Consider the following 18,334-nt stretch of genomic DNA (forward strand, 5'->3'; position numbering starts at 1 on the left):
GGCACGGCTGGGCACGGGCTGGGCACGGCGCTGGGCACGGGCTGGGCACCGCGCTGGGCACGGGCTGGGCACGGCGCTGGGCACGGGCTGGGCACGGCGCTGGGCACCGCGCTGGGCACCGCGCTGGGCACGGGCTGGGCACGGCGCTGGGCACGGGCTGGGCACCGCGCTGGGCACGGGCTGGGCACGGGCTGGGCACGGCGCTGGGCACGGGCTGGGCACCGCGCTGGGCACGGGCTGGGCACGGCGCTGGGCACGGGCTGGGCACGGGCTGGGCACGGCGCTGGGCACCGCGCTGGGCACGGGCTGGGCACGGCGCTGGGCACGGCGCTGGGCACGGCGCTGGGCACCGCGCTGGGCACGGGCTGGGCACGGCGCTGGGCACGGCGCTGGGCACGGCGCTGGGCACGGGCTGGGCACCACGCTGGGCACGGGCTGGGCACGGCGCTGGGCACGGCGCTGGGCACGGGCTGGGCACGGCGCTGGGCACGGGCTGGGCACGGGCTGGGCACCGCGCTGGGCACGGGCTGGGCACGGGCTGGGCACCGCGCTGGGCACGGCGCTGGGCACGGGCTGGGCACGGCGCTGGGCACGGGCTGGGCACGGGCTGGGCACGGCGCTGGGCACGGCGCTGGGCACGGGCTGGGCACGGGCTGGGCACGGCGCTGGGCACGGCGCTGGGCACGGGCTGGGCACGGCGCTGGGCACGGGCTGGGCACCGCGCTGGGCACCGCGCTGGGCACGGGCTGGGCACCGCGCTGGGCACGGGCTGGGCACCACGCTGGGCACCGCGCTGGGCACCGCGCTGGGCACGGGCTCCCGGCGCCGCCCGCCCCGCCCCGCCGCTTCTGCCACAGCCCAGCCGAGTTTGGGGGCGCCTCTTCCCCCCGCTCAAACGACCTATGCGCCGTCTCTGCTCGGACTCTTCCGAACGAGTCGCGCCCTTGCTGCTTTACAAAGCCTTCCTCCCGCCAAGCGTAAGTAGAGCGCCCTGGGCTGCGCCGCCCGCCCCCGGGCAGGGGCACGCTGGGGGCGGGAGCCTGCCCAGGCCTCTGCCCGCTTGCCGGGTCCCCCGGCCGTGGGATGGGCGCCAGGGAAGGGCAGGGCGGGGCCGAGCCTGCTCGTCCTACTGAGGAGGAGTCGTGGCAGGGGCCCTAGTGCTCTGAATACCTTCCTAAGGGACCCTCCGTGAGTGCCCGTCCCTTCCTGCCGCACCGAGGGCACCGTCTGCGGGCATCGGCGCTCGCAGATGGGACGGTAACTGAGCCTGGTGTGGCAGGGAGAGGTGTCCAAACCTCACCAAGTACCTCAGAAGATGCAGTGGAGGACAAAGCAACAAGTGTTAATATCCAGGATTCTGTAGGGACGTGTAATATCTTCCTTAAAAGTTGCCACTAACACGTGACACTGATGTGCATTTCAGGCCAGTTTTGCACTAGGAGTAAAGTTGAGTCTTAAATATAAAGCATAGCCAAAATTTCTTCCAACGTTTTAAGTGGTGCTGCACAGAATGATGGAGTTCATAAGCATAACCCAAGATGGTTCTGAGGTTCCTTGAGGTGAGCTCTGAGTTGTCTGGCCCATACAGACACTTTCTACTGATAGTGGGGAAAACAGCTAGGTGGCCTCCCTGTGTTGACCAGACTGTTACCTCACTCTGTTCGCATCTTTGGTCCGAGAGTTACCAAAACATGCCAGTTACTCACTTGTTCATGTAGGACTCACAAGCAATGCAAAGTCTTGAGATGAATAAATATTCTTAGGAAGGTATGAAGCTTGATGAAGTAAAAATTTGCCACTGTTATAAGCAAAAAAGTTGTTTCATTTGTGTCTTTTTTTTTTCCTGTAGGCAAAAAAAAAAAAAATTGGGTTAATTGCTGACTCACTGAAGAAATCATATAAGCCTAGAATGTTATTAGAAATCCTTAGTGTGATAGGTCTTTAAAACGCTGACATAGATACAAAGAATTAATTGAACTGAGTAGTCAGAGGTACTAGAGGTATTTGCCTCTTTTCTTTAAAGGGAAATGGGAGAATCCTACTGGAACATTTTAGAATTAAACTAGAAAAAATTTAAATTGTTTCCACAGTACAAAAGTGTACTTTTAGGAGCTTGAACAGGGTGTCCCTTGCAGTTACTTTAACTTGCCTGAAGTCCTCTCAGACAGATACTCAAATGTTGGAGTCCCTGCTTCTCTGCAGTGAAAAAGGGTCTTGAGTCTTTGAATGCTGGAAAGGCTCGTCTTTCCTTTGTGTATCTGGGGTGGGGGGGTGGGACACTCCTCACGGTGCAGTTTTTAGATCTGTGTGGCTGATGGTACATGGGCACCTGACAGCTCTGTCTCATTCATGCTTCACTCACTCGGGATGTAGGACTGTTGCCCTCATGCTCCACGGCTGTTCTGCAGTCCCCTGGTAGCTCCACACCCTTCACACCTTTCAGCTTTACCGGTAAGTCACTGTCTTTTCCTTCCCGTATAGAGCTCTAAAATGGCATTTGAGTATTCTGGATGAGAAAAGGGGTTGCTTTTTGTTCCTGTTTTTCTCCTGCAGCTAACGAACCAGGGCAGGGGCTCCAGCAGGGAAGAGGGGAGTTTGGAGTTTAACAGGTGGGGTGTAGCTTGCCTCCTGGGCTCAGCCCTGCACTCCTCACACTTTTCCTTTACTCAGGCCAAACTTTCACTCAAAGGTTAAGTGGAGTCAAGAAGAAGTCAAAAGAAGTTTTGCCTGGGATTTAAGGAGGAGGCTCCACAGAACTAAAGTAAGTTCAAGGTAATAACAAGATCAGTTAAGGAATTAATTTTTAACAAGTGTTTAAAATACAGTGAGGGTGATGATAGATGTGTTTGCAAGTATGATACTGGGAGCATGAAGAAAGGTATTTTTCAAATCCTTGCTTAAACAAGTTTATAAAACAAACTGTGAAGCCTCTGTTGTGATTTATGGAACACTCACCATTGTGTTTCATATATATATGTATATGGCCAAATACCATTAAGTTTCACTGGAAATTATAGTAGCTCATTCTGTGCCTGCACATATGCCAGTTTGTCTGGAATTACATGGTCACGCTGCAGACTTTCTGCAAAATGACTGCTTTTGTCTGATTTAAGTTAGCAGAGTTATGAACGTGGCAGTGGTGGAGATTCCTGATTGTTTGGTAAAAAAACAAAGTAATATTGCAAGTTGTTTTAGCAGCTTTTTGGTTTTTTTGCATACTGCTTTATAAAATAGACATAATTTTGAAGAAAAAAAATCTAAATCCCAAGTTTTTAGACTGTCACAAGAAAGTAAAGGAAATGTGGGCTGAATTTAAGAAATTATATTCAGGCAAGGATATATATTAAGTTTCTAAATATTTGTTATGGGACATTTTTTGGATGTACCAGTGTAGTGAAATAATAAATTCATCAAGTGTCATAATCTGTTAATGTATGTAGTACAGCTGTGTACTTACTTGTATTCATATGTGTATACAAATATATAAGCATGTACATGTTTGAGTAAATTTATAAATAATTAAATGTCAGGTTTTGCACACCTAGTGCATATAGTGCACATAGTGATGAACCTCTTCAGAGACATCATCAGAAATAAAAATAACTGGAAAGTTTGTCGATGTCACATAATTATTCTCTTCCAGAGGGATAGATACGAAATTGCATCTTCTAAAATTTATTCTCGCTTGCTTGTTCTCTTTGTTACATGCAAAGTGTTTTTGTGCATGTACTAAACTAGTAATTAATAGCACAACATTTGATTCTTAAATGCCATGACAATTTTTATGAATGTCCATTTTTCAGTGTGGTCTCAAAGAAAGGATTTTCTAATACAAGAATACAATACAACACAACAGAAGACACCAAATAATAGAAAACTCTCAGTTCTTATTAAATGATACGAAGGTTCATGAAGTCCTTGCTTTTCATACTGTTGAATTAAACTGTTTTCTGAGACAGATTCTCTGTCATTCCCTGGTGGGTATTCATGGACATAATGAAATGCAGATAAAGATGTTTCATTTCTTAATCTCATTTTTTTCCAAGCACAAAAAGAAAAAAATGTCTCCGTTCACAATCCATATTGAAGATTAAGTCTCAAGGGTTGCCAGTCTCTGTAGTACTGAAAGTAATACTATACAGTGGAATTTTATGTAATACTACAAAAGTAAGCTTGGGATATTCTCAGCTAAAATACTGAGCTGTGGCCGTTTAAATTTAGACATAGGAATTCTTGAACTCAGTAGGGAAAATTCAAATATTCTCTGAGCTTTGTGAACTTTCTGTTTTTATTGAATGCAATTTAATGATGATTTGTATCAAGGCACCCCTTTGCAGTTATTGGTGTGATTTTTGGATCAGTTACATTGGCCTTAAGAATTGCTTACTGAAGAATGTATTGACAGTGAAGAAAGACACAGGACTTGGATTTCTGGGAACTCTCCAGCCAGTGGAGATATGTAACTTTGCATTGACCTTGGAAAAAATGTCCTTCCAGTATTTATGTACAATGGACAAGACACATTTTTGGTGAAGGCAACAGTTGCTGCATTTCATACTAGGATGTACACTGAGATTTTTCACGTCTGTGCAGTGGAGATGCTGTGAAGTATCCGCTCCCGGCTTAAACACTTTATCTTGGTGTACAGGATAAATTTGCACACTCTAATACACAGAAAGAAAAATTTTAGCTAATGTAAGCAGTAAAATACCTTTTTTATGTGTATCCTCTCAGAAGTGCATTGTGTCATGTCTTTGGTGTCTTAAATTAACTCAGCCTGGATCTTGCTGACCTGTAGTAAAAATAAAAAAAAAATCTTGAGTAGTAGTATTAGTGACTGGAGAATGATTAAATTAGATGGATTTATTATTTATCATCTTTCAGTTCTAAAAATTGTTAATGTTCTTCTGTTAATCACTAGATAAATCCTCAGAAAAGCACAAAATGTCCTGTTTTCATTGTAGACATCATTGCATGCTCATTACCTGAACTGCCTATTTTGTTTTATCTGGATGGAACCTAAAGAGTAAGGCAGAGAGTATTGAACGGAGAGGCACAGATTAATGTATAGTATAGCAGAGAAAGGAAATATTGAACTTATGCTAAACTTCTTTAATCCATTAAATATCATCTTATTTATTTTGCTTTTCCTACATTTTCCCACTCATAATGTCAACATTGCTGAACAACAATTTTGTTCTGTTCAAATCTGGAACTAAACTGCGTATACCTTCAAATGATTTTAAGTTTTAAAAAAGCATAAAATTAATTCATTATTGCCTTAAACATTTTTATTTGTCAGTATTAAAATTACTTAATCAGCCAAAATATTTTAAACTTTATAAAATTAAGATGGATGGGTAAATTTTAAAGTAATATAAACATATTAAATTAAGACTATAAAAATGCTATAACAGAATTTATTCAGCTTTGGGCTACTGTTTTAAGAGGAGAAAAAATACATTATTCAAAAAGAATCCAAATCTATTTTTAAAAAAAGTTTCAGGATAGGGAACATACTTACACAAAATCAGTATTTAGTTGTTAGTATCATCGTTTGTAGTTTATCATGTTGTGTTGGAAAAAGAATTCACTTATATTAAAGGGAATGCATTTTTGAAGAATATCAAAGATGTATTTTTAGGGGAAGTTTTGGTTAAATGAAGTTTATGTGATAAAAAATGAATGAGTATACCAGGGTTTATAGACCTGCCAAATACTAATGGGTGTGTTGTTGCTTTTTGTTGAAAGCATACTGCTCTGCAGTTATAGGTATTTCATTGTCTTACCGGATAATCAAGTTATAAAAAAGTACCTTCAATAAATTTAATTTATTTCATTGCCTTAACTAAAAGCCTGAAAGAAGTTCAGGATAGACTTTGGAAATACTTCTTTCAGAAAAACAGTGACATAATTGCTGGTAATTACACTCATATAATGATGAGAATAGTACACCTCTTCAGTGGTAAATTCCTAGCTGTAGTGATGAACACCTTTTTATTATCTCGGGAATTGTAAGACACTCAGGTTTTTGCATAAGAAGTATAAGCATAGCAAGATGTAATTCAGTTATCTACATAATATTCTAATATTTTTAAACAAGAAGATAATTACTTTTCTGATTGTGGGGGTTTTTTTGTATGCAAATTGTTAAATCTGAATTACAATTATGATACAAGCATATCTGAAGGTACTGAAGTTAGCTGAAAGCAAAATTTTTTATTTTGTCTTTTGTTGCAGGTTGACATATAAAATATAGAAGTGAGTTTATTAGGGGAATTAATTGTACTTACATATATTCCAGTATTCTTACATATAATCGAGTTAGGAACAGGCCAAGGATAAGAGAAATTATACTAGGAGATTTCTCTTGTTTCTCAATTGCAGGAAGCTTGTGAGGAATCTGATATTAAAAAAAAAAATCTCACACTTTAAGCCTTTCCAAATCAGCAATTGTGTCTCTGCCTAGAATTGGACTTGGGAAGCCCATCATGCATGAATTGGTGGAAACTGCTGAGAATATATGCAAGTTGTTTGTCACAAAAATAAGGTCATAGGATGTAATTCTGTTATTTTCCAAGAAAATCTCTGTATTATAGTTGCTGAAGTGACCTTGAGTTTGTTGTTTTATTTTGTTTTGTTTTAATGATGTTGCAGTAGGTATGATTCAGTAACATCAAATGCCAGGACAGTAGAGGAAATAGCACAGAAAGATTTTCACCATTCCTTGCAGAATTTCTCATTCTTCCTAATATTTCAAGTTATTAAAATGAGTGGGTTTTTTTTTAGAAATAAACAAGTTCAAACATCTTTAGGCTTTGAGAACATGCTTGTTGAGTTGTACAAACTCCAAAATTCAACTGTAAATTCCATAGGTTTTGAATAATTATTTTTCTGTGTTTGTACAGTTTGAAAATAGCAGAGACCTATTACTAGCTTCCTGATTGCTGGAGTAAATAAGTTCTGATAACAATAAAATTATTAGAGTTAGGCAGACTTTGCATCACATTCTGGATACCAGTGCTGTTGCATTAATAGTAGCATTATTCTGTTTAATCAATCTGATTTCTACCTGTTCTTTTCTAAATGAAAGCCGGAGCAGATAGAGCCATCTCAGATGGAGGAAACAGAAATAATGTTATTTTAAATATTTAAATCTTGTAGAAATTCTAACTTATGAATCCTTCTTGCCAGTTCTGTATAGGTACTTAAGCCTGTATGGGCTCTGTGAGAGCATTTTAAACATCTCCCTTCTGTGCTGACCAAAGCCCATGGTTGTGTGGCTCTAGGGTTATCTAGTTCTTAATGTATGTGTGCAGTATTCTGCAAAAGCAAGATAAGAAATATAATTTGTTGAGGATCAAGCTGTTCTACCCCAGCATTGCACAATTACAAGATGTTTTAGCATTGCTCTAATTGCTCTGATGTTCTTGTTGTAGGTTAGAAATCTGAAACAATGGGTGACTGGAGCTTTCTGGGGAGGCTGTTAGAGAATGCGCAGGAGCACTCCACGGTTATTGGCAAGGTTTGGCTGACGGTACTGTTTATCTTCAGGATCTTGGTGCTGGGGGCTGCTGCTGAGGAGGTCTGGGGAGACGAGCAGTCGGACTTTACATGCAACACTCAGCAACCTGGTTGCGAAAATGTTTGCTATGACAAAGCCTTCCCCATTTCTCACATCCGCTTCTGGGTGCTGCAGATAATTTTTGTCTCCACTCCAACCCTCATCTACCTGGGCCATGTCCTGCACATTGTACGCATGGAGGAGAAGAGGAAAGAGAAAGAAGAGATGAAAAAGAAGGGAAACAGCAAAGATGGCAACTACCCAGTAGCAGCAGCATCTGTGAGCAGTGGTGGAGGAGGCAGCAATAACGTCAAAGATCAATCTATTGTCAAAAGGGGGAAGGAGAAGCTCCCAATCCGTGATGAACGTGGTAGAATTCGTATGGGGGGTGCCTTGCTCCGTACCTATGTCTTCAATATAATATTCAAGACACTGTTTGAGGTGGGCTTCATTGTGGGCCAGTACTTCCTATATGGCTTTGAGCTGAAGCCAGTGTACCAGTGCAGCCGCTCACCTTGTCCACACACTGTGGACTGCTTCATCTCGAGGCCCACTGAAAAGACAATCTTCATCATCTTCATGTTGGTGGTGGCCTCAGTCTCCCTGCTGCTGAACATGCTTGAGATATATCACTTGGGGTGGAAGAAGCTTAAGCAGGGCATGACGAGTCAGTACATCCTAGAGATGCCTGTTGCAACGATGACGCCAGTTATGGTAACAGGGGAGTCCAAACCTGTTTCCCTGCCGCCGCCAGCACCACCTGTGGTGGTCACGACTGCCACACCACCCCCTGTTCTGCCCGACACCCGTGCTGTCACACCACTGCTGGCCCCAGTGACCATGGCATCGTACTATGCTACAGCTGCTCCAAGACCACGGCCTCCCTCCAACACGACGTCCATGGCAAGCTACCCTGCTGCTCCACAGGTTCCTGAGGAGAGGCACCGTGCTGTGACTCCCACGCCCATCTCCACTCCTGTCACCATCCCGACCCCCATCCCCACGCCCACGCCAGCCGTCATCAACTACTTCAACGGCAGCAGCCACGCCCTGACATCCGAGCAGGACTGGGTCAGCATGGCAGCCGAGCACCAGGGGAAGGTTTCCTCCAGCTCAGCAGGCTCCTCTACCCCCAGCAGCGTCCGGCATCCCCTTCCTGAGCAGGAAGAGCCGCTGGAGCAGCTGCTTCCACCGCCAGCCGCGCTGCCCATTGCCGCGGCCAACAGCGGCAGCAGCGCCAGCCTGAGCGGGGCGAGCGGCGGCAGGTGGGATGCGGAGGGCGAGGCGGAGCTGGCGGGGGCGCGGCCCGGCTCGGCTGCGTGCACCACGGTGGAGATGCACGAGCCGCCGCTGCTCCTCGACGCGCGGCGCCTGAGCAGGGCCAGCAAGTCGAGCAGCTGCAGGGCCCGGTCAGACGACCTGGCCGTGTGAGCGGGCCCTGCTCGGGGGAGCGGGTGTGCAAGGCGGAATGGGCAGGGGAGCTGCCTGCGGAGGCCAGGCCTGGCGTGGGTGAGAAGGCCTGGGCTTCAGACTTAGACGCTTGCTGTTTTTGCACTCTGTGAGTTGTAGTGGGAAAATTATCAACATTTTCTAATAGGTCAGGGGTGACCGAAGCGCAGCCTGTGGGCCAGGGGACCAGTCTGGCTTTCCTTCGTCTTCACAGCAGATCCCTCAAGGGCAGCCGTAGGGGAGGCCTGCACAGGTAACAGGTGGCGATGGTGGCTGGTCGTGTGCCCTGAGGCTGACTTTCATCTGAGAAAAATATTAATATCCCTGGTGCCCGTGCACCTGGCTGTCATCTCCCTCTTGCCTGTGCCTTCAATTCAGCTCTTTCCCAGAAGCTCTAGATGAGCAGATGCAATGACTTACTTTCTTCCTCTTAAATCTTACATAGCCCTGTGGCAAACATCAGGGTGGTATATTGCCTCTTGGCACCTCTTGTGTCTACGGACCAACTTGCCATATTAAAGGTAACTCAGTTTCTTCCATATAACGTGGCTTAATCAAATGTTCATGGCAAGTCACCAATGCGGTCCTCGGCCAGGCAAAGTTTAGGGAACCCCTGGAATAGATTTTTGAGGTTCTTCTTTCCATAATTTTTTTTTTCACTCTTGACCTCTTAGGAAGTGTTCAGTTTGACCTTCTATCCAGTGTTTGCCAACCATGATCACATCATGTTTATAAGCCTGCAAATATGTTTGAGCATGTTTGACTGTAATTTTAGCTGACTTCTGAAATTGCTTACAGGAGGACAGGAATTCAAACCACACCTTGGAAATTATTATACAGAACAATTTCTCTTCAGAAAGCAAGGATTATTATTATTTCAATACACTGTGGCTCCATACATTGCCCATGGACAAACAATTAGGATAAAGTACAGCTCTGCATTTTAGCCTATTAGATATCAGCATAAGTTTGTTGGAAAAATGCTTTTTAGAAGTAAACTTGAGTGCTTATTTTTAAGTATTTGAATATTTTGAGAATAATCTGTAGGTTTAAAGTTACTTGACTGTGTACTTAATAATTTTAGTTTGATCTTTGATCTGACAAGAAAATGTAAGAGGAGAGAAACTTAGTAATGGTGAAGTTCCTAAAGCAATATTATTTCCTGTTTTGTACCCTTTAACATCAATTTGTAGTGTCTTTACGTCAGTAAAAAGAGACTTAGATAATATTGTGTTGCAGAAAAGGTGGCTAAAATATGTGGGCAATGTGGTGGCTGAAGGGTCTATCCTGATCCAACTGAAGTCACTTTCAGAATTTCCATTCAATTTAACAAGGAGCAAGATTTGGGAATGGATCTTGCAGGCCTTATTCAAGCAAGGCTAACATTCACATGAAGTTTTGAGAGTCAGAAGAAATTTAGATTTTGGGCCTTAGAAAAGACATTGAAATCCTGCTTTTGAAAAATGTGTGTGTCCCTTAAAAATGGGTGAAGGAAAGTACTAGGGTTTTTTTTTTTTCCTAAGGTGCATCTTTCCTTTCAACAGGCTCTGTCCTTTTTTCCCTCCTAAACAAGATGTTAGAATTCTGCATGCCTGAATAGACTCAGGAAAGTTTCAGTACAAAAGAAATACAGAATTAAGCCCAGCTTCTGTTCTAAGCAAAATCCAAAAGAACTAAAGCTTGGAGTCAGTTGCGTTGCTGCTATAAATCGAACATACTGTAACTGTAAAAGAGCAATCAAACCACCGGGATAACCCTTTGCATCTTCAAAGTGTTTGGCCTGGCAGTGCAGTCCTTACTCAGGCAAAGCAGAGTCAACCTGTAGCAAGTAGTTAACTTTACCAGTTATTTCTGCTGCTAAATGTTTTCCTGAGTGTGCTTATTCTATTCAACAGTCAAAATATATTCCCACCACTCCAGATTAAATATTTTTGCTTCTTTCTGAGTACTCACGATGAGTTTTTTATGATCAGAAGCACTATCCTGCAACCTTTGGGCATGTTGTCTCATGACTTCCTTGTCCTGCTTGTGTTGAACCAGGTGAGGAGTTCTACTGCTGCCGTGGATCTTAAGGGCAGCCACTGCATTAGAAATCGATGTGTAATAGTACAATAATGATATTTATTATTAAGTATTCAGCTTCAGGCATGCTGTCATGGATTTTCTGTTATAAGCCATAAAAACCATTTCTTCAAAAAAACTAAAAGCCAAGTTCTGCTTTCTATTGAATCTATGCTTTCTATTTAGTCTATGCTAAACATAGACTAAGGTTGATGAAGTTGCCTAGATGTAAACAAAAGCAGAGATTAAGATTCAAAATTTTTAGATTTACTAGCATCTATAGTAGCAGTTTTGTAAGTTTGATAAATGCCAGTTAACTACATTGCTAAAATAATGCAATATATGCATCTCTGTGTTTTAGTACATGGGTGTTTATGGGCTATATTTTCCTTTGTTCTATGCGTCTGAAGAATGAAGTCAAAGCCTTTCTGGAGTGTATTTATATAAGGCAGGCCACCTGGAATGTGTGCTTTTTTCATATAACTTCCAGAGAACAAACCTGATGCTTGATGGGGCTCTGCATCTTGCAGCCCTTACTTTAGTACTACCCTCACAGAGTGTGTCCCGCAGGATTGCATCCATATTGTATATAAAAAATAGTAAGAGAGATAGACTTAACTTAGGATCAACTGAGACCTAGGCTGACCTTTTCAAGTTAATGTGTGTGATTAGACCTGCAGAAAGTTCAGATGCTTTTGTGGAATATATGGTATTTTCAGCCAGAGTAACTACTGGAGTGCTCTAAAAGATGATTTTTCCTGTTAGGTGAAGCTCAGGGGGAGAAATGTAGTTCTATTGCAACCCCTAAGAGAAGTCTGAGAGAGCAGCCTCTGCATGCAGGCAGTCCTGGTCTGAGAAAGCAAAGCTACAACTCACAGGTTGCGCTTTTAAGATCAGCTTAAGTGCCATCACGTAACTATGCAGCGTCAAGCCTCTTCATTGCCTACAGTTTCACTTGGAGTCCAGTAACTGTTTCTTCATTTAAGCCCAGGTAACTGTTTTGGCAGAACTCCTTGGTGTTTACAACTGCTTGTAGTTGATGCATCACATCTGGATTCAGAATTGTTGAAAGAAAAATCTTACCGGTGTGGCCGATTTTGAAGACTTTAATCTTCACTCAGGAACGATCACTGCATTCAACATCCTGTGAGTCATGGGTCGAATTCTGTGCAGAACTCCGCAGTTCTAGAAAATACGTACAAACACCCACTGACTTGCAGAATAGTCTATTGGCAAAAATTATCTGCTAATTTCTAAGTTGTTGACTCTTTCATGTCAATTAATTACAAAGTTTCATGGGAAGTGGCAGCAAGTGATACCCTCCTTTAGCCTGGTCATATGGCTATTTGAATCACAAATCTGAAAGACCTCAAGTGCACAGCTAAGATGAAACCTGTAGGCAAGTTATCACAAAAGCAGAAGTCAGAACAGAATCATGTCTGATACCGAACCTGCCCCCCGCCCCCCCCACTAATTTTTGCTCTTTGAGTAGAATAATTTTGGGAAAACTTGTTCTCTCTCTTACTTGAAGTAAAAAAAATATGCTGTGGCAAACTACAGAAAAGAAAACGGAAAAAAGATATTCTTTGAACAAGTTACCAGGTGTATGATGTACTATTCTTTTTGAAGTATATTTGTTGTTCAACAAGGCACTTAGAGCTAATTAAATTCTTACATTATGCAGCTCTTAAGCTTATTTTATGGTATGAATACCTAAATGTAGGATCAGTAAAATAATAAAAGCAAGCTTTAAATATCAGATCACTATTTAGGTCCTTTTTTGGTTAATCATGAGACCACCTCCTCAGCTGCTCCAAACTGTTGTATTCCACTGAGTTCATGTGGCTGGCAGCAATCTGCAGGAGCAGAGTTTTGAGCCCCGAGGCCTTTTTGTTTTATACAGATACTAATACCATGGATTTGAACAGGCTGTTTTTTTTTTTTTTTTAATTCCAAATGTTTTAATTTGATTCTTCTTCTGAAAAGTGTGCTCTTGTAACTTTGATTTTCTGAAGTTTACATTCAGTTTTTGATTTCAGATTGCATATTTGGATGAAATAGACTGCTTTCTAAGTTTACATTTATATAAGAATTTAAAGAATGACTCTGCCAATGTGTTAAACATGAGAGAAATGTCTTACTATAACACAGGAACTCTTCAGACATAAGGCAATACCATTAAATTTAACCTGATCACTGATGTATAGTATCAACTTTCTCTGTGAAATTAAAATATGGGCATTGGATAGATAGGGAGCACACCATGGAAAATACATTTTTCATCATGAATTAAATTATTGCCAAATAAACTAAGATTCACTGTTGTTCATACGCCTGCCTTTGTGTTTAGAGCTTCAATGACAAAAATTAGCTGCGACATGTGTCCTTTACAACCTAAATTTACAGCCTGGTTTAAAATTCCAGACACTGCACTGTTACACTGTAGAAGATTTTACAAAAAATAAATGTTTTTTTCCTAGGCAAAAATATAGTTCTGAGCCTGCAAATACAATTTCATGCAAGTTATTTTAACTTTTGCAAATAAGACCATTAAAGGCAATGGGACTATTTGCATAAACTAAAAACACTGATGTATTAAAGAAATTGTAGATTTACATTTTAAGTTTGCTGTAAGATGCCATTCTAATTCTAGAGTTTTCAATTCTTGAAGAGTTATGCAATACGTGTGAGCACATTTTAAGGTGGAGAGTACATTGCTACCTGCATTGCCACTCTTTCTCACAGTTAAAGGGTTCTAAAGCATAAGAATGCTTATGCTGAACATTCTTGTTGCTTTCCAGATGCTTGTCTTTTACATGACAGAATCTGAGAAAAAATAGCAAGTTTTTTGAACAGTCAGGAACTTGTAGTAACAATAAAATCAGCCAACAGTACTGTCTTCAGAAAGTGCCTTGTATATTAAATTCTGTAAGAAGCAAGTTGATGTAAACGTTAATTTACCTCATATGTTTACAAAATTGTGACTAAATAAACTTTTTGTACCACAGCATTGTCTCTTCTCGATTAAATTTTCATGGTTGTGTAGATGGTCTTTTAAAATACTAATGTGACAGAAGACTTAGCTCCCCCCCTTTATTCACTTTCTTCCCTTCATCGTGTGAAGTGCTCAATGAACTGCATCTCTTAGAAGACTAGATGCTGAAACCTGTCTCCTTGCAGAACTCCCAGTGGCTTCAAAGGAAGTTTACAGTCCAGAAGACACATGGGAACAAGACCCACTTGAGCATGTGCAAAGGTGAAATGCTGACTATCTTGACATCAGTGGGAGGTCTGCTTCTACTTTCCACCAAATCCAGGTTTCACTCTTGGCTCCTGCCTTGACACAGGAGTCACTGCTCATCTCGTGCAGTGTGGAATTGGCAGTGTCTCCCACCATTCCCCCAGTGCTGACACTAACATTGATTTAACCATCTACCTCCTGTGCCATGAGACTGTTACCTATAAATGCATGAAGGGGTTTAGTGCAGAGAAAGTGAGTCCTTGCTGGGGATAATGTGGGGTGTCCATTGCATTTGAAATATGCTGATTTGCTCCTTATAGGAATGTTCACAGTTTAACATGCAGAAGTGTAACTCGATTCTGCACTGAAAATGTACAATGTACTACAGGCAAGTCAATCAAAACAGTGTCTAGTCCCATGAAGAGGCCAGGGCCAGATTTCTGGGAAGTTTTAATTGTGGAAAGCAGTAATGTAGGCAAGACTAAGTGTGTCTTTCAGAACTGTTAAGTATGAAGTCTTTGTAAAACGTTTTTTATCTGCAGCACATTTCATTATTATTACAAGGACCTGGCAGGTCAAGATAGTTTCTGCCTTGCAGTACTGTGTGCTTCTCTCTCATGGGAGTACAGTCAAGCATATTTTTGCTGTGCCTCCTTGGTCTCAGGCAGTGCTGTTTCTGCCTTAGCTGATTGCATCTATATGGTAAACCAGACTGTTCACTATCTCTGATGACTGGCAGGGGTAAAGCAGGTTGTCAGGTGTGTAATATGGGTAGTACTAAGATTGTGCTTAGCAGTAATAAGGTAAGGAAGTTCATGAAGTGGTATGGTAATACTAGCTGATAACTCTCTTGCCTCTGACCAAGAACACTTTTTGCTACAAATATATCTGGCAAGCTTTCTATTTAGATGCATATTCCACAGTTTTGTCACTTGAAGAACGGACAGAGTACTCCCAAGGGGGCTGAGCACGTCAGCGGTCCATGACTGCATGGACCCTCCCTCCTTTGGGACAAAGCCACACTGCTGTCACCTTGCATGCACTGTCTCTAAAGAATTTCTGTCTGGAGTAGGAGATACAAATGTTGCTAGTCTTGGTCTCTGAAAGCCTTTGTGATGGTGTGGGTACCTTTTGCTGCCACATTGATTGAGGTAGCTTCATGTGAGCTTCTGGAGAAAGCATGAAAGGTATGCCCTCCTCATCTGCAGCTTGTGTCAGGGCATCCTGAAGATTCTGATAGCAATGAAAAAAGGTATGCTGGGGGGAACTCTTTAACCTGCTCCAGTTAATGTCTGAACAGTTGTGCTGAAAGCCAAATGAAGAGCATTCCACATACCCCTGTACTGCTGCTACTGTTCCCAGGGATTTGGCACAGGAACAATCAGCTGGGCTTTAGCAAGCATTTTCACTGTGACTGCACTAAGAATGAGCTTTAACTAACATCATCAGTGTTTCTCCACACTGTAGGGGAAAGAAGGAAACAGATGTCAGATAGCAAGATCTTAATAGCTCTGGCATTTTGATCACTTTTGGCAACTGGATGTGCATGAAGTCTAAGTGTCTTTGTGTCTATTTTCAGAGTAAGCAGATAGAGTAAGCAGATGCTTATCCAAACCCACAAAACTGAAGAGGGCTTTCTCATAGAGATGATCAAGAAAGACTGTTTTTCTTAGAGTGTTGTGTAGTCCAGGAAAACAGGTTGTTTGAGGAAGTACACATTTTAACAGGTAGAGGTATGTGATATTATGCTGGAATTACAGTATCATTAATTACTCTTGATGCATTAGTAAGACAGTTGGATTGCACCACCTGTTCTTCCTCGAGCAAAATTTTGTTTTTAATTTTTAAAGACAGATTAGTGGTACCTAGCAACAAATTGCTGTCCTTCATTGGTAGTCACCTCCTTTTCTTTTCTGTGCAGTATGTGGTCTGTGTATCTTTGAGTCACCTAGCAGTAGTACAGTGCCTGTCAGAACTATGTTTAGTCCCTAGAGAATGGTATTCAATGTATGAGCTTTTGCCATGCTTTGTTTTTAAGGGTGGTCCTTAGCACAGTGGCTACAGATGTAATTGAGGTTCCTGGTGCCATGGACAGTGACAGTGACAGTGAGCAGGTCACGAAGAACTGCCCAGGCTCACTGATGTAGCCATCTCTAACCTTTTATTCAGCCAGAACTCTGTAATTTTAGAGGTTGCCTCCTGAGGGGAAAAAACCCAAAAATCAAATACTTGCAGTTCTTCACCGTTCTTACTTGTACCATGAAAGTATGATAAAATATATTAAAATGTCCACACCTTTGCATTTCTAAGTAGCATGAGACATGGCTTTTTAAAGAATTCCTATGGTTTCTAGGGATTTTTTTTAAGAGAAAAGCCTTCTAAAGTTCAGACTCTCAAAAAGACAACACATTTTTCATTGGGATACATTTTTCTTGTGTTTGCACAGGATCCACCAAAGTCAGTGAATTGATGGAGTAAAGTGAAATAAAACCTTTACTTTCCATGTGAGAATATAGATTCTATTCTCAATTTAATGAAAACTGAAAAGGAAGAGCAAACAGTTATCAGCTATCATATATCTCACTCCCCTCTCTGAGAAGATTAAACTTTCTAATGATTTTGGCTTTAAGGCATGTTGTGGTCTTCTGAGCAGAGACTAAGAGATAATTATGGTTGAACTATTGTGCCCCACAGAGGAACCTATTTTTTGCTTTGCATGTCTTATGTAGTGGGGTTTGCTATATAAATTCTGCATAAAATGCAGAAGTAAGCAGCTAAGGAGGTTTTGCCTAAGCAAACTCACTGTGTTTGGGTTATGGATACTCTGACGGGAAAGAATAGTTTTCATTATGGGAGAAAAACCTGTAGCAAAGCCAGCCTGGCTGGGATACTAGAAACACACATGGCTGATTCTCTCGAATTTCTACATCCTGTAGTCTTTTAAACTCTGTATTTGATTAAAGTGGTGCAGCCCAATGCTTTGAGAGCCAAATTCTTGACCAGGAGTCTACAAAATAGTGCCTGCATTTACATTTGTCTGTGAATGGGGCTATACTAGTGACTGCAGTGTTTTGGGATTCTGTAGCATGGATAAGGATGCCGTCTGCACCAGCCTCTGGCTGTGGCCTACATGAGAATTCTGTATCTAACTTTCAGGATGCATTTTTAAAATGTCTGCTCTTTATTGTTTACCAACGTGGAGCCTCTTTTCAGCATATCTGTGGCTGTATGTGGAGCTGCAAGTGCCTGCCTTTGGGCTGCCTTCATGCCATTCTCATTGCAGCAAGCAGCATCAGTCCTTCCAAGGAGCCTGCCAGCACAGGTTGCTCTTGATTCATTTAAGCTGTGGGGCTTCGTTCAGGTTCAGAACTTCCTTATGACTAGGAAGAAATTCTTGTCTTCCTGTGTAAGATGAGACCATATAAAATGCCTCAGTAATTTGATTTATAGTTTTGTTTTAGGCAGCTAGTTATTTTGAATCTTATTCCTCCATCCTTGAGTTCAAACCCAGTTTTCATACCCAGAATGCTGAAGTACCATCTCTGTAGATGATCCAGGTGTCCAAACAATTCCATTGCTGCCCCATAAGTTGGAGAAAGCATGGACCACTTGCTGTCCATGCATAATGGAAAAGTTTAAACACATTTGCTTAGATGTTGAAATCTCTTACAGCTAAAGCTATGACCTAGCTTTCTAACAAAGTGTATCAGGAATTCCCTTTGCCTACAGCTGCTGTAGCAAGTCATGCATGACGCTGAAACATGCATTACAAGTTTTTGGGTGTATAGGAGAAGTGCAGTGATCTGCATGTAATATGGGCAGCTCTCTTTATTTTCAGCTGAAAGAATTCTCTCAGTTGCAACAATGTAAATCCAGTATAACTCCACCATACCGGGGTAACACAGATAAGACTTTCTTTGTGCTTAAATGACTGCAGTGAATAAGATCAATTGCAAAAGAATAGTTCTTTTTTTTTAAAGAAAGAAAGATCTGCAAGTTTAGTACATAATGGGCCAAAT

At 42.2% G+C, this 18,334-nt stretch overlaps 1 protein-coding gene across 11 annotated transcripts in view; it reads left to right on the forward strand.

The window, feature by feature from the left end:
- GJA3 (gap junction protein alpha 3) overlaps positions 1-17,922 on the forward strand; it is a 32,180-nt gene extending 14,258 nt beyond the window's left edge. For 3 of the 11 annotated variants that reach the window (XM_085580985.1, XM_085580991.1, XM_085580981.1), the window contains exon 3: positions 2,374-17,922. In XM_085580985.1, the coding sequence (XP_085437111.1) occupies positions 7,457-8,995 (1,539 nt within the window). In that variant the 5' untranslated portion in view covers positions 2,374-7,456 and the 3' untranslated portion in view covers positions 8,996-17,922. Of the gene's footprint in view, positions 1-758; positions 978-2,373 lie in introns of those variants that run through there. The other 8 variants (XM_085581005.1, XM_085580979.1, XM_085580969.1 and 5 more) reach the window with 8 other exon arrangements.
- The last annotated feature ends 412 nt before the right edge of the window (positions 17,923-18,334 follow it).

Source organism: Lonchura striata, chromosome 1 (genome assembly GCF_050655825.1).
Source record: "Lonchura striata isolate lonStrDom1 chromosome 1, ASM5065582v1, whole genome shotgun sequence".
NCBI lineage: Eukaryota > Metazoa > Chordata > Aves > Passeriformes > Estrildidae > Lonchura > Lonchura striata.